This window comes from Amblyraja radiata, chromosome 11 (genome assembly GCF_010909765.2).
Source record: "Amblyraja radiata isolate CabotCenter1 chromosome 11, sAmbRad1.1.pri, whole genome shotgun sequence".
Taxonomy (NCBI): Eukaryota; Metazoa; Chordata; class Chondrichthyes; order Rajiformes; family Rajidae; genus Amblyraja; species Amblyraja radiata.
Window position 1 is genome coordinate 48,023,619 of NC_045966.1, and position 13,367 is coordinate 48,036,985.

A 13,367-nucleotide genomic window follows, 5' to 3' on the forward strand; every position below is an offset into this window, starting at 1 on the left:
GGGGCTACTTTGGCACTAAAGTGTTTGGTTGATATATGGAACAAACTCTCATAGTATGTAGACGAGGCAGGTACTATAGCAGCATATCAAAGTCACTTGGAAAGGTACATGGATAGGAAAGGTATATGGTCCAAATGCAGGCAAATGGGACAAGCTTAGATGGGCTATCTTTGTCGGCATGGATGAATTGGACCAAAGGGCCTGTTCCATGGTGTATGACTCTCTGACTCAAATACGATTAACCACATTTGAATAAATACTGATACTATCATGCCCACATCAACCCAGGCTTGATCGTAACTAATTCTAAGTTTCCGCCCTGTAGAGTCTACCACACAGGATTGAAAGAGTCACTGCTGCCAAAAAGGACAATGATTGTCAAATTGCCTTAACATGAACATATATACAAAGAGAACATATTTGCTTCACTTACTACTGAATTCCAGATTGTAAGGGACTAATATCTGGAGACTTTCTTGCTGGAACAAACCACATCTCCAGTTCCCTTTGCCTCTCTCAGCTTTCTGAATAACCAGACTCAGTGATTTATCTTCTCCATTCAGTTTCTTTTCTTCAACAGTTTTGCCATCAACATTGATCCAAACCAGTCTCACCAGTTCAGTGACGTGGGACACAGAGCAGGTCAGGGTAACCTTGCCTCCCTCAGTCACTGCACCAGATGGCTCGGCTGTGACTGGGAACAAGTAAAACATTTAGATTTTAACTATTATTTTATAATTAATAACACAAGCAATGTTTTATCCAATAACAAAATGTTGCTGGTGCTGGAAATCTGTTGTTACACGACATTCTGTCGCTTACCTTTAACTGTGATTAGTGTCATAGTTACAAAAGTACTTTCGCCCAGAGTACAGGTGTAAACTCCTGCATCCTCGAACACCACAGGGGAAATCCTCATCGTCAAATTCTTGCCGTTAAATTCTGTCACTGAGGGCGCCAGTCGATTCGCAAAGCGACTACTGGTGACAGTGACGGGCTGAAACTTTGCAGCCGTTGTTATTTCTTCGGTCGAACCAGGAAGACGATGTGATGTCCAGGACCAGGTAGCGTTGTAGTAATTTCTTGTAATACTGTAACAAAGGAGGTGGAGTTCACTGCCATCTGTGCCTGTGCGATAAAGTGTGTAACTTTCTCTATATAAAGCTGCATCAAGGGACAGAGAATAAGTCATGTTAACATTTCACAGTTATTATTTAGGGCAAGGGCAGGTCAGGTCATGAGGAACTGATGTTGTTGTTGTTCCCCACAGCCATCAGGCTATTAAACACTACAACCTCACAGGTTATGAACTACAATAGACTATTATTATTATTATTAATTATTATTAATTCACTGTTATTGTTTTATTTTTGAGTGTTTGTTATATTATTTATTACGATTACATATTCTACTGTGCTGCAGCAAATAAGAATTTCATTGTTCTATCTGGGACAGATGACAATAAAACCCTCTTGACACTTTACTCTTGATTTTGTGTGACTCGACTCTCATCAGTCCGAGCTGCAGCAACTGCAATAATTTCAAACAGCTGCAGGACTCAGTGCTAAGGGTCAGTGAGGGGAGAGGGGACGGATTGTTGTTCAATGCTGATGTGTGCACCAGGTCCCCAGTGTCTGTGTGAGCAGCAAGTGCTGGTGACATGCTGACCCCTTTGATTATGTAACACTTTGACATGGGTAACACTTTAATATTGACTGGAGGAGATTAAAGATTAGAGTAAGGAATCGTGTATATCCACAGTTTCAATTTCCTGTTAAAAGTCAATGCACAATTATATTTGAATGACCTGACAGAATGGTCTGAATATTACCAGGATGGGAGGGTTTTAGTTGTAGAGAGAGACAGGATAAGCTGAGCCTGTTCTCACTGGAGTAGGAGGGTGAGGGGTGTTCTCACAGAGGTACTGTCAAGTCCAGTTTATTGTCATTAACACTAGTGCGGAGAGATATAGTTACAATGTCACCTTCTTGAGGCAGACTCCCACAAATATATTTTTGATGGTGGAGAGGGCTGTCCCTGTGATGGATTGCACTGTCATCGGGGGCATAAATAAGGTGAATAGTCACATTATTTTTCTCAATATAGCAGAGTCCAACCCTAGACAGCTTAAGCTTCGAGGGGAAAACATTAAAAGGGATCTGAATGACAGGTTTTTCACTCAGAAAATGATGGGTATGTGGAATAAGATCACAGTGCAGGTATAGGGGTGGATAGGATTACCACATTGCAACATTTGTGTGATTATGGATAGGAGAGATTTGGAGGCATAATCACCCTCTCCAAAGGCTGTTATTTCCACCATTGCTTTTACATTGGTTTTTAGTCACAGCGAATGAACGCTTTTTTTCAAACACATCTGTTTTTGAATCAAACCATGTTAGGGGTGGACGGAAGAACAAGGTTGCGGAGCAAAGAACCTCACTGGGTCGATGTGTCTATCGCTCCCACTTCTCCCCAGTCTCCTGCTCTGGATGTGAAATCAGTTTCAGGGTAAATAGAAGGACACGTTTCAGCTGTAGATTATTGGGTGAAGCAAACCTATTCTCAGGGTCCAGTTCAAGAGATTTTAAAAAATCCAATGTATATTTACCATATGCACCAGATATAATCCAGAACAATTATATATTTACTTGCTGCAGATTTACAGGCACATTAGATATAACAACAACAATTAATATATCATAAATTATCAGTTACTCTTAGTAAATAAGACCATGATAATGCAAAGACCAAGGTATGTTGAGGAACCATTGTAATGCAGAGTCCACAGTAGTTAGCTGCTGTGGTTCGGTTGTGGTTGGGGTTGTGCGATGAGGTTCAAGAACCTGATGGGTGATAAGAAGAAGGTAAAACCTTCTGTAGATAAGTAAAAACCTGATGGGTGATGAGAAGAAAGTAAAAGCTTCTTTACATATGTAAAAAGCAAAAGATTAGTGAAGGCAAATGTACGTCCCATACAATCAGACACAGGTGAATTTATAATGGGAAACAAGGAAATGGCAGAACAGTTAAATGAGTACTTTGGTTCTGTCTTCACAAAGGAAGACAAAACATTCCCTCGGAGATACTTGGGGATCGGGAATCTAGTGAGAGGGAGGAACTGAGGGAATCCACATTAGTTCCGAAATGGTGTTTGGTAAACTGTTGGGACTGAAGGCAGATAATTCTCCAGGGCCTGATGGTCTGCATCCCAGAGTACTCAAGAAGGTGGCCCTGGCAATCGTCAATGTATTGGTGATCATTTTTCAATGTTCTCTCGACTCTGGATCAGTCCCTATGGACTGGAGGGTAGCCAAAGTTAACTCCACTTTTTAAAGAAAGGAGCGAGAGAGAAACCTGGGAATTATAGACCAGTTGGCCTTACATTGGTAGTGGGGAAGTTGCTAGAGTCAATTATTAAAGATATTATAACAGTGCATTTGGAAAGCAGTGACAGGATCGGTCACAGTTAGCATGGATTTATGATGGGGAAATCATGCTGGAATTTTTTGAGGATGTAACAAATTGTATAGAGAAGGGAGAGCCAGTGGATGTGGTGTATCTGGACTTCCAAAAAGCCTTTGAAAAGGTCCCACACAAGAGATCAGTGTGCAAAATGGTATTGGGTATAGGGTATTGACATGGATAGAGAACTGGTTGGCAGACAGGAAGCAAAGAGTAGGAATTAACGGGTCCTTTTCAGAATGGCAGGCAGTAACTAGTGGGAGTGTCGCAAGACTCTGTTCTGTGACCCCAGTTATTTGCTGGAGGAGGATGCTATGAGGCTGCAGGGTGACTTGGATAGGTTGGGTGAGTGGGCAGATTTTTGGCAGATGCAGTATAATATCGATAAAGGTGAGGTTATCCACTTTGCCATCAAGGAGAGGATGGCAGATTATTATCTAAATGGTGTCTGATTTGGAAAAGGGGAGGTACAGCGAGACCTGGCCGTGCTTGTACATTTGTCACTGAAAGTAAGCTTGCAGGTACACCAGGCAGTGAAGAAGGCTAATGGCATGTTGGCCTTCATTCTGAGAGGATTTGAGTTTAGGAGCAAGGAAGTCCTACTGCAGTTGTACAGAGCCCTGGTGAGACCGAACCTGGAGTATTGTGTGTAATTTTGGTCTCCTAATTTGAAGAAGGACATTATTGCTATTGAGGGAAAGCAGTGTAGGTTCACAAGGTCAATTCCTGGGATGGCGGGACAGACTTATGATGAAAGAATGGGTTGACTGGGCTTGTTTTCACTGGAATTTAGAAGGTTGAGGGGGGATCTTAAAGAAACATATAACATTCTTAAGGGATTGGACAGGCTAGATGCTGGAAACATGTTCCTGATGTTGGGGGAGTCCAGAACCTGTGGTCACAGTTTAAGAATAAGGGATAGGCTATTTAGGACTAAGATGAACACTTTTCCACCCAGAGAGTTAGGGGGTGAGGTTTTGACAGGAGGGGAAGAGAGGAGGAGGGAGGAGAGGAGAAGGAGAGGGGGAGAGAGGAAGGGAGGAGAAGAAGGGATGAGAGGAGAGGAGAGGGAGGGGAAGGGGAGTGACGAGTGGGAGGAGGGGAGAGAGGAGAAGAGTGGAGAGGAGAGGGAGAGAGGAAGAGAGGAGAGGGGAGGAGTGGCGGAGGGAGGACGGGAGAGGAAGGGAGGAAGGGAGGAGGGGAGAGGAGAGGAGGGAGGAGAGGAGTGGAGAGGAGGGAGTAGAGGGGAGTGGAGAGGAGAGGAGTGGAGACGGAGAGGGAGGAGAGGAGAAGGAGAGGGGGAGAGAGGAGAGGAAGGGAGGAGAGGAGAGGGGGAGAGGAGAGGGGAAGGGGAGGGAGAGGGAATAGAAGGAGAGGGAGTTGGAGAGGAGAGGAGTGGACACTATCGGCTTTGAAGTGGGGGTGGTGTGTGTGTGTGAGGAGGGGGGGAGCCCTGTGTGTGAGGGGGGGGGGAGACACACAACAGCGCTGTAACACAACAATAGCGAGGAGGAGAAGAATACTTGACAATAACAAGCTGATCCAACATGGACTTCACCCTGACATCAAGGTGGGAATATCCTCCATACACCCCCCCCCCCGTAATACTGTGGGAGGGGGTCTGTGTCTGTCTGTGTGTGGGGGGGGGGAGTGGGTTGTTCACACTGACAGTGTTGATGTGGTTGCCTTTGTTTGGATAGAGGGAGAGAGGGAGGGGAAAGGGGAGAGAGAGAGAGGAGGAGAGAGAGAGAGGAGGAGAGAGAGAGATGAGGGGAGAGAGAGAGGAGGGGAGAGAGAGAGAGATGAGGGGAGAGAGAGAGATGAGGGGAGAGAGAGAGAGGAGGGGAGAGAAAGAGAGAGGAGGGGGGAGAGAGAGAGGAGGGGAGAGGAAGAGAGAGAGGGAGAAAGAGAGAGAGAGAGGAGAGAAAGAGGGGAGAGAGGGAGAGAGAGGAGGGAAGAAAAGGGGAGAAGGGGAGGGGGGAGAGAGAGAGAAGGAGAGAGAGGGAGAGAGAGGGGTGGGGGAGAGAGAAAGAGAGAGAGAGAGGAGGGGAGAGAAAGAGAGGAGAGGGGGAGAGAGAAGGGGAGAAAGGGAGGGGGGAGAGAGAGAGAATGGGGGAGAGAGAGAGGGGTGGGGAGAGAAGGGAGAGAGAGAGAGAGAGAGAGAGAGAGAGAGAGAGAGAGGGGGAGAGAAAGAGAGAGAGAAAGAGAGGGAGGGAGGGGGGAGAGGAGGAGGAAACACAACAAAGGTGCGATGGGGATAATGGGTTAAACGTGTCCGACTGTAGCCGGGGAAACTGTGCTGTAAGGGGGGGACAGAGGAACGTGGGAGAAGCGGAGAAAAGAGAGGATGAGAGAGGGAAGGGGAGAGAGAAAGGGGGAAGAGTGAAAAGGAGGGGAGAAAGAGAAAAGAGGGAGAGAGGGGAGGAGTGTGACAGAGGGGGTCGGAGGGGTTAAATAGAAAATAGAGTGAAAGGGTAAAGAGAGGGGAAGGGATGCAGGAGAAGAAGGGGATGAGAGAGAGAGAGAGAGAGAGATGGAGAGAGAGAGGGGGATAGAGAGGGAGAGAGAGAGAGAGGGGGATAGGGAGGGGTATAGAGACAGAGAGAGAGAGAGAGAGAGAGAGAGAGGGAGAGAGAGGGAGATAGAGAGGGAAATAGAGAGGGAGAGGGAGGGAGTGAGAGAGGGAGAGAGAGAGAGAGGGATAGAGAGGGGAAGAGAGGGATAGTGAGGGGAAGAGAGAGTGAGAGAGGGACGGAGAGAGAGAGAGAGAGGGAGGGAGGGAGAGAGAGAGGGAGGGAGAGAGACAGAGAGAGGGAGACAGGGAGAGAGAGACAGGGAGAGAGAGAGGGAGGGAGGGAGAGAGAGAGGGAGGGAGAGAGAGGGAGGGAGGGAGAGAGAGAGGGAGAGAGAGGAGGGGAGAGAGAGGGGAGGAGAGAAGAGACGAGAGATAGAGAGAGCAGGGCAGAAGAGAGGAGGGAGTAAGATGAGGGAGAGAGAGGGAGGAGAGCGACGGAGAAAGAGAGAGGGAGAGAAGAGGGAGAGAGAGGAAGAGAGAGAGGGAGGAGAGGAGAGGGAAGACGCACCGAGACGAGGGAGAGAGGAGGAGAGAGACGGGAGACCGCGGAGAGAGGGAGGGAGAGAGAGAGGGAGATGGAGGAGGATAGAGAGGGAGGAGAAGGTGAGAGGAGGGAGAGAGAGAGAATAGAGAGGGGAGAGAGGAAGAGAGAGGAGGGAGAGAGAGAGGGGGGGAAAGAGGGAGAGAGAGAGATGGAGAGGGAGGGAGAGAGAGGGAGAGAGAGGGAGAGAGGTAGTGAGAGATGGAGAGAGGGAGAGAGGGAGAGAGGGAGGGTAAGGGGGAGAGGGGGATAGAGGGGGGAGAGAGGGAGAGTGAGAGGGAGAGAGAGGGAGGGAGATAGAGGTAGAGGAGGGGGGAGAGAGACAGGGAGAGCGAGGGAGAGAGAGAAAGAAAGTTTTAACACAAAAGTGGTATCTGAGATAGGATAGGAGGGGGGGGGTGGAGAGGAGAGTTTTCACACAGAGAGTGGTGAGTCTGTGGAATTCTCTGCCTCAGAGGGCGGTGGAGGCCGGTTCTCTGGATACTTTCAAGAGAGAGCTAGATAGGTCTCTTAAAGATGGCGGAGTCAGGGGATATGGGGAGAAGGCAGGAACGGGGTACTGATTGGGGATGATCAGCCATGATCTCATTAAATGGCGGTGCTGGCTCGAAGGGCCGAATGGGGGGGGTGGGGGGAATCCTTGTACAGGGGTTTCGTGAGCTGTTTGCTGTTGCTCCTCTTGCTATTATTTCCACATGATGTGTCCTTGGATGTTGTCAAGCTGGAAAAGGTACAAAGAAGATTTACGAGGATGTTGCCAGGACTAGAGGGTGTGAGCTACAGGGAGAGGTTGAGCAGGCTGGGACTCTATTCCCTGGAGCGCAGGAGGATGAGGGGTGATCTTATAGAGGTGTATAAAATCATGAGAGGAATAGATCGGGTAGATGCACAGAGTCTCGTGCCCAGAGTAGGGGAATTGAGGACCAGAGGACATAGGTTTAAGGTGAAGGGGGGGAAAAATCCTTTCACACAAAGGGTGGTGGGTGTATGGAACAAGCTGCCGGAGGAAGTAGTTGAGGCTGGGACTATCCCAACATTTTGAACAGGTACATGGATAAGTAAGGTTGATAAGTTCGTAAGGGATAGGAGAGGAGTTAGACCATTCGGCCCATCAACGGTGGCGCAGCCTCACAGCGCCGGCGACCCGGGTTCGATCCCGACTACGGGCGCTGTCTGTATGGAGTTTGCACGTTCTCCCTGTGACCTGCGTGGGTTCTCTCCGAGATCTTCGGTTTCCTCCCACACTCCAAAGACGTGCAGGTTTGTAGGTTAATTGGCTTGGTGTAAATGTAAAAATTGTCCCTAGTGTGTGTGTAGGGTAGTGTTAGTGTGCGGGGATCGCTGGTCGGCACGGACCCGGTGGGCCGAAGGGCCTGTTTCCGCGCTGTATCTCTAAACTAAACTAAAAAAAGAGTTGTTAATCTGGAATTCTCTGCCTCAGAAGTCAGTGGAGGCTAATTCACTGGATGTTTTCGAGAGAGTTAGATTTAGCTCTTGGGGCTAATGGAATGAAGGGATATGGGAAAAAGCAGGAACAGGGTCCCAATTTTATATGATCAGCCATGATCATATTGAATGCAGCTCGAAGGGCTGAAGAGCCTATTCTGGCACCAATTTTTCTCTATTTCTGTGAAACGGTTCTTGAATCTTGAGGTAATGGTTCTCAGGCTCCTGTGCCTGCTTCCTAATGATAGCAGCGAGATGAGAGCATGGCCAGCGTGGTCTGAGTTTGCCGATATTAGCTGCCTTTTTGAGATCCCTTTGATGGTGGGAAGATCAATATGTAATGGACAAGGCATCAACCACCACCTACAGCCTACCTTAGTTTTTCAACTTTAAAATTTTCAAACCAGACAGCCAGTCAATATCCACTGCACTACATACTTGTAGAAGATAGATAGAGTATCTGGTGATAACGCCAAACATTTGAGGAAGTTTAGGTGTTGGTGAGCACTGGGAACGGCTGCGGCTCGCCTGCAGTCCGTTTGTCTTTACTTTTTTGTGTTGTTTTTTTTCGTTTTGTGTAGTTGCGTTTTTGTTTTTTAGGTTGTGTTTATGGGGGGGGGGGGGTGGGGGGTTGAAACGGGGTTTGCCGTCTCTCCCTTGGGGGGAATACGACTTTTTCATTGTATCCCCCCTCTCTGCCTCCGTCTGCGCTGAGGCCTAATGGCGGAGCTGGCGACCTCGGGACTCCGGAGGCAGCCTGTCAGGACTTGCCCTGGGTTCGCTCCCATGAGGGCGGCCCAGCTCGGGGCTGGAACTGCGCTCCCGTGAGGATGGCCTGGCGAGGGGCCGAGACTCCCCCGCGAGGGGCTGTGGCACTCCCGTCGGAGTGGCCCAGCCCGAGGGAGGAACGGCACTCCCGTCGGAGTGGCCCAGCCCGAGGGACAACGGCACTCCCGTTGGAGTGGCCCAGCCCGAGGGAGGAACGGCACTCCCGTCGGAGTGGCCCAGCCCGAGGGAGGAACGGCACTCCCATCGGAGTGGCCCAGCCCGAGGGAGAACGGCACGCCCATCGGAGTGGCCCAGCTCGAGGGAGGAACGGCACTCACGTGAGGGCGATCCGGCTCGGGGCTGGAACGGTGCTCCGGTGGCTGGGACGGCGTTCTGGCGGCGGTGACCTGAGTCCTGGGTTCAGCCGCAGGCCAGCGGCTGCGTGTGCTGGACTGGAGGGCGGCAGCTTCGACCACCCCCGGGCCGCGGTGTTTGAGCCGGCCCGTTACGAGGTTCGGTGAGCCGCGGGACTGATGTGCCATCGCCCGGTGGGGAATCGCCTCAGCACAGAGGGAGAAGAGGAGGGAAGAGACAGTAACCCTAAGATTTTTTGCCTCCACCACAGTGAGGAGGTGCTTGGTGGACTCACTGTGGTGGATGTTAATTTGTGTTTACTGTTGTTTATTATTGTATGATGTATGTATGACTGCAGGCACAAAATTCCGTTCAGACCGTAAGGTCTGAATGACAATAAAGGGATTCAATTCAATTCAATTCAATTTAATGAGTGTATCAATGTGGTGGGCCCAGGACAGATGAGAGTTGTGCACGACCAGGATCTTGAAGAGGCCGACTCTCTCCAGGTAGAGCCATTGAAAATAGGTGCATGGTCCTTTGGCTTTCCCTTCCTGTTGGAGCTTTGATTAGGTGACTAATGCAGATATCCAACCAGGGATGCACATAATTAATGCATCAATCATGTGTGTTAATGTCAATTGACTGATACGTAAATACGTAGATAACATAAGATTCACTTTCAAAGAGGCAGGTGAAAGATATTGTACTTTGCAAAGAAGGAGTTTAGATTCACCAAAGCTAAAACAATAATGTTATTCCATGGAATCTAGCACCAGACCAATCCATTGGATGTGAATGGGACTCACAGGCAGTGGCTCTTGTCCCAGGGGAAGGTGAATTTTGTATTTGGACTAAATGTATGTATTATTTTCATGTGAATCGGCATGATTAATATATTTTATTCAAATATTTTTTTGTTTATCATGTTAGTTAATTGTGATGAAGTGGCAACCTTAATATTTATGGTAAGATAGCAGCACTTACAGTTTCTTACAGCAAATTCTGCTTTCCCTTTGCCAACAACCTTTACATTTTTCTGCACTTCACACTCATACATCATCCCATCCTGCACTGTAACGTGTCGGATCATCAGATAGACCGTGTTTTTCAGTTGGATCTGATCAGTGTTGCTCCTGTTCTGCTGGGATGAGTCCATTGGTCTCCAGTGAAGACTGACTGTATCTGAGAGTCTGGAGATGGTGCAGCTGAGTGTGACGTCACTGCCCATCACAGGCTCACGTGGACTTGCCTCGACTGTGAAAAACAATGACTCAGAATGATACAGTACCAATAGCAGCATTTGTATTTTTAGAGTCAGTCCAGATATAGTTGGATCTTAGACATAAAATAATACAGAGAGTGCACTGACTCACAGTCTAGCTACGCCAAATCAGTGATGCAGAGCTGAAGTAATGATTGGATGTCACGGTTCAGCTCGGAGTTCCACGGTTTGGACACCATTTGCCGATGCCAACAATAGGGTGGTTGAGTGATGCAGCTGGTAGCATGGTTACCTCACAGCTCCAGTCACCTGGGTTCCATCCTAACCTCCAGTGCTTTGTGGGATACTTGCACTATCTCCCTGTGGGCACAAGGATTTCCTCAAAGTCCTCCTATTTCATATCCTAAAAACTTGCTGATTCATAGATTACTTGGCTACTGTAGATTTCCCTTGACGTGCAGGTGAGCAAATGAGTTTGAGCGAGTTGTGGAAAACAAAAAGGAATTAGTATTGTGAAATTAGTAAAATCAGTGTTGGGTTATATATATTGGACATGAGGGAATGCACCTGTACAAGTCTTGTGTTCATTGGTCAGCTAACTACAGTAAGACCATTGAACACATTCATTGGTACAAAACCAACACTGAATAGACAATAGGTGCAGGAGTAAGTCATTCGACCCTTCGAGCCAGCACCGCCATTTAACGTGATCATGGCTGATCATCCACAATCAGTACCCGTTCCTGCCTTCTCCCCATATCCTTTGAATCCGCTATCTTTAATAGCCCTATGTAGCTCTCTTGAAAGTATCCCGAGAACTGGCCTCCACCGCCCTCCGAGGCAGAGAATTCCACAGGCTTACAACTCTCTGTGTGAAAAAGTGGTTCCTCATCTCCGTTCTTAATGCCTTACCCCTTATTCTTAAACTGTGGTCCCTGGTTCTGGACTCCCTCAAAATCGGGAACATGTTTCCTGCCTCTAGCATGCCCAAACCCTTAATAATTTTATATGCTTCAATAAGGTACCCTCCCATCCTTCTAAATTCCAGAGTATACAAAGTGTGCACTTTAGAGAAAAATCAAGAGGGGGAAAAACAGGCATGAAATAGATAAAGAAGCATAAAACAGGAACCTAGAGCTTGACATCAGCAGTGGGTTAACTACTGAAGGAGATTCTGAGGGACAGGATCTAATTGCATTTGGATAGATGGACTGATTAGGCATAATAATAATAATAATAATAATAAATTTTATTTATGGGCGCCTTTCAAGAGTCTCAAGGACACCTTACAAAGATTTAGCAGGTAGAGGAAAAACATGTAAGGGGAATGAAATAAATAGTAGAGACATGACTAGTACACAAAGTAAAGACAGAATTCAATTCAAAACACAATATGAGGCAATTAATGCACAGATGAAAAGGGAGGGGGACGTGGGGCTAAGGATAGGCAGAAGTGAGGAGATGGGTCTTGAGGCGGGACTGGAAGATGGTGAGGGACACGGAATTGCGGATCAGTTGGGGGAGGGAGTTCCAGAGCCTGGGAGCTGCCCTGGAGAAGGCTCTGTCCCTAAAACTGCGGAGGTTGGACTTGTGGATGGAGAGGAGACCGGCTGATGTGGATCTGAGGGACCGTGAGGGTTGGTAGGGGGAGAGGAGGTCAGTGAGATATGGGGGGGCCAGATGGTGGAGGGCTTTGTAGGTGAGGATCAGGATTTTGTAGGTGATCCGGTGGGAGATGGGAAGCCAGTGAAGTTGTTTGAGGACAGGATAGTCAGCATGGCTTTGTTTGTGGGAAATCCGAAATCTCAAAAATCTGAAAGTTTTTTTCCAAATGGTAACAAGGTGGATTGAGGAGGCAGAGAAGGTGATGTAGACGAGGTGGCCATTTGCAAGGCCTTTGATATGGTGCACATGGTTGGCTAGCATGGAAGGTTAGATCACATGGGATTCAGGAAGAGCTAGCTAAATCAGTACTGTGACAGAGGGCCTTCCCTCTGCTGAGAGGGAGTGAGGGAGATAAGCCTGAGACCGCCAGTGCCTTCTCGCGAGGCAAAGATGAACTACGGAGAGAAGCCTGAGATCACTATGCCTCCTACTTCAATCTGGGACTGTGCTGAGGGATAAGTCTGAGATTGACAGAGGGATAGACAGAGTTGACGTGGAAAAGCTTTTCCCACTGAGAGTAGGGAAGATTCAAACAAGGGGACATGACTTGAGAATTAAGGGACTGAAGTTTAGGGGTAACATGAGGGGGAACTTCTTTACTCAGAGAGTGGTAGCTGTGTGGAATGAGCTTCCAGTGAAGGTGGTGGAGGCAGGTTCGTTTTTATCATTTAAAAATAAATTGGATAGTTATATGGATGGGAAAGGAATGGAGGGTTATGGTCTGAGCGCAGGTATATGGGACTAGGGGAGATTATGTGTTCGGCACGGACTAGAGGGGTCGAGATGGCCTGTTTCCGTGCTGTAATTGTTATATGGTTATATGGTTATATGGTTATATTGGCAGTGCCACACCACATGTGTACTGACAGCGAGGGACAGTGCCCCAATGTGGTCCTGGACTTCTTGTAAATAAAAATATCACATGTTCACCCTTCTGCAAATGTCACTGTGGTCACTGTCAACCTAGCATCATCGGCAATGCCACTACACAAAATTGGTTTGATGTAGGAAACAGATGGTGATGGTGGAAGGTCGCTGTTCAGACTGGAGACCAGCGTCTAGTTGTGTGCCTCAGGAATTACTGCTGGGACCAATGTTGTTTGTGATTTTTTTTTAATAATTTGCATGAGAATGTAAAAGGTCAGTAATTTTACAAATGGCATTAATAGAAAAGTTATCATAGACAGTGAAGAACGTTGTCAAAATTTACAATGGGATTTGGATCAGATAGGTATGTGGGCTGAGGAATTGCAAAAGGCATCTAAATCGGACAAGTGCAAGGAGATGGGATATTATTTTGCATTGTACAAGATGTTGGAGTATTGTGT

The 13,367-nt window shown here is 47.7% G+C and overlaps 1 protein-coding gene across 2 annotated transcripts in view; it reads right to left on the minus strand.

The window, feature by feature from the left end:
* LOC116978602 overlaps nucleotides 1–13,367 on the minus strand; it is a 51,397-nt gene that overhangs the window by 24,886 nt on the left and 13,144 nt on the right. For both annotated transcript variants that reach the window (XM_033029864.1, XM_033029866.1), the window contains exons 4-6: nucleotides 10,137–10,406; nucleotides 823–1,164; nucleotides 434–694 (exon numbers count right to left, since the gene is read on the minus strand). In XM_033029864.1, the coding sequence (XP_032885755.1) occupies nucleotides 434–694; nucleotides 823–1,164; nucleotides 10,137–10,406 (873 nt within the window). The remainder of the gene's footprint in view (nucleotides 1–433; nucleotides 695–822; nucleotides 1,165–10,136; nucleotides 10,407–13,367) is intronic.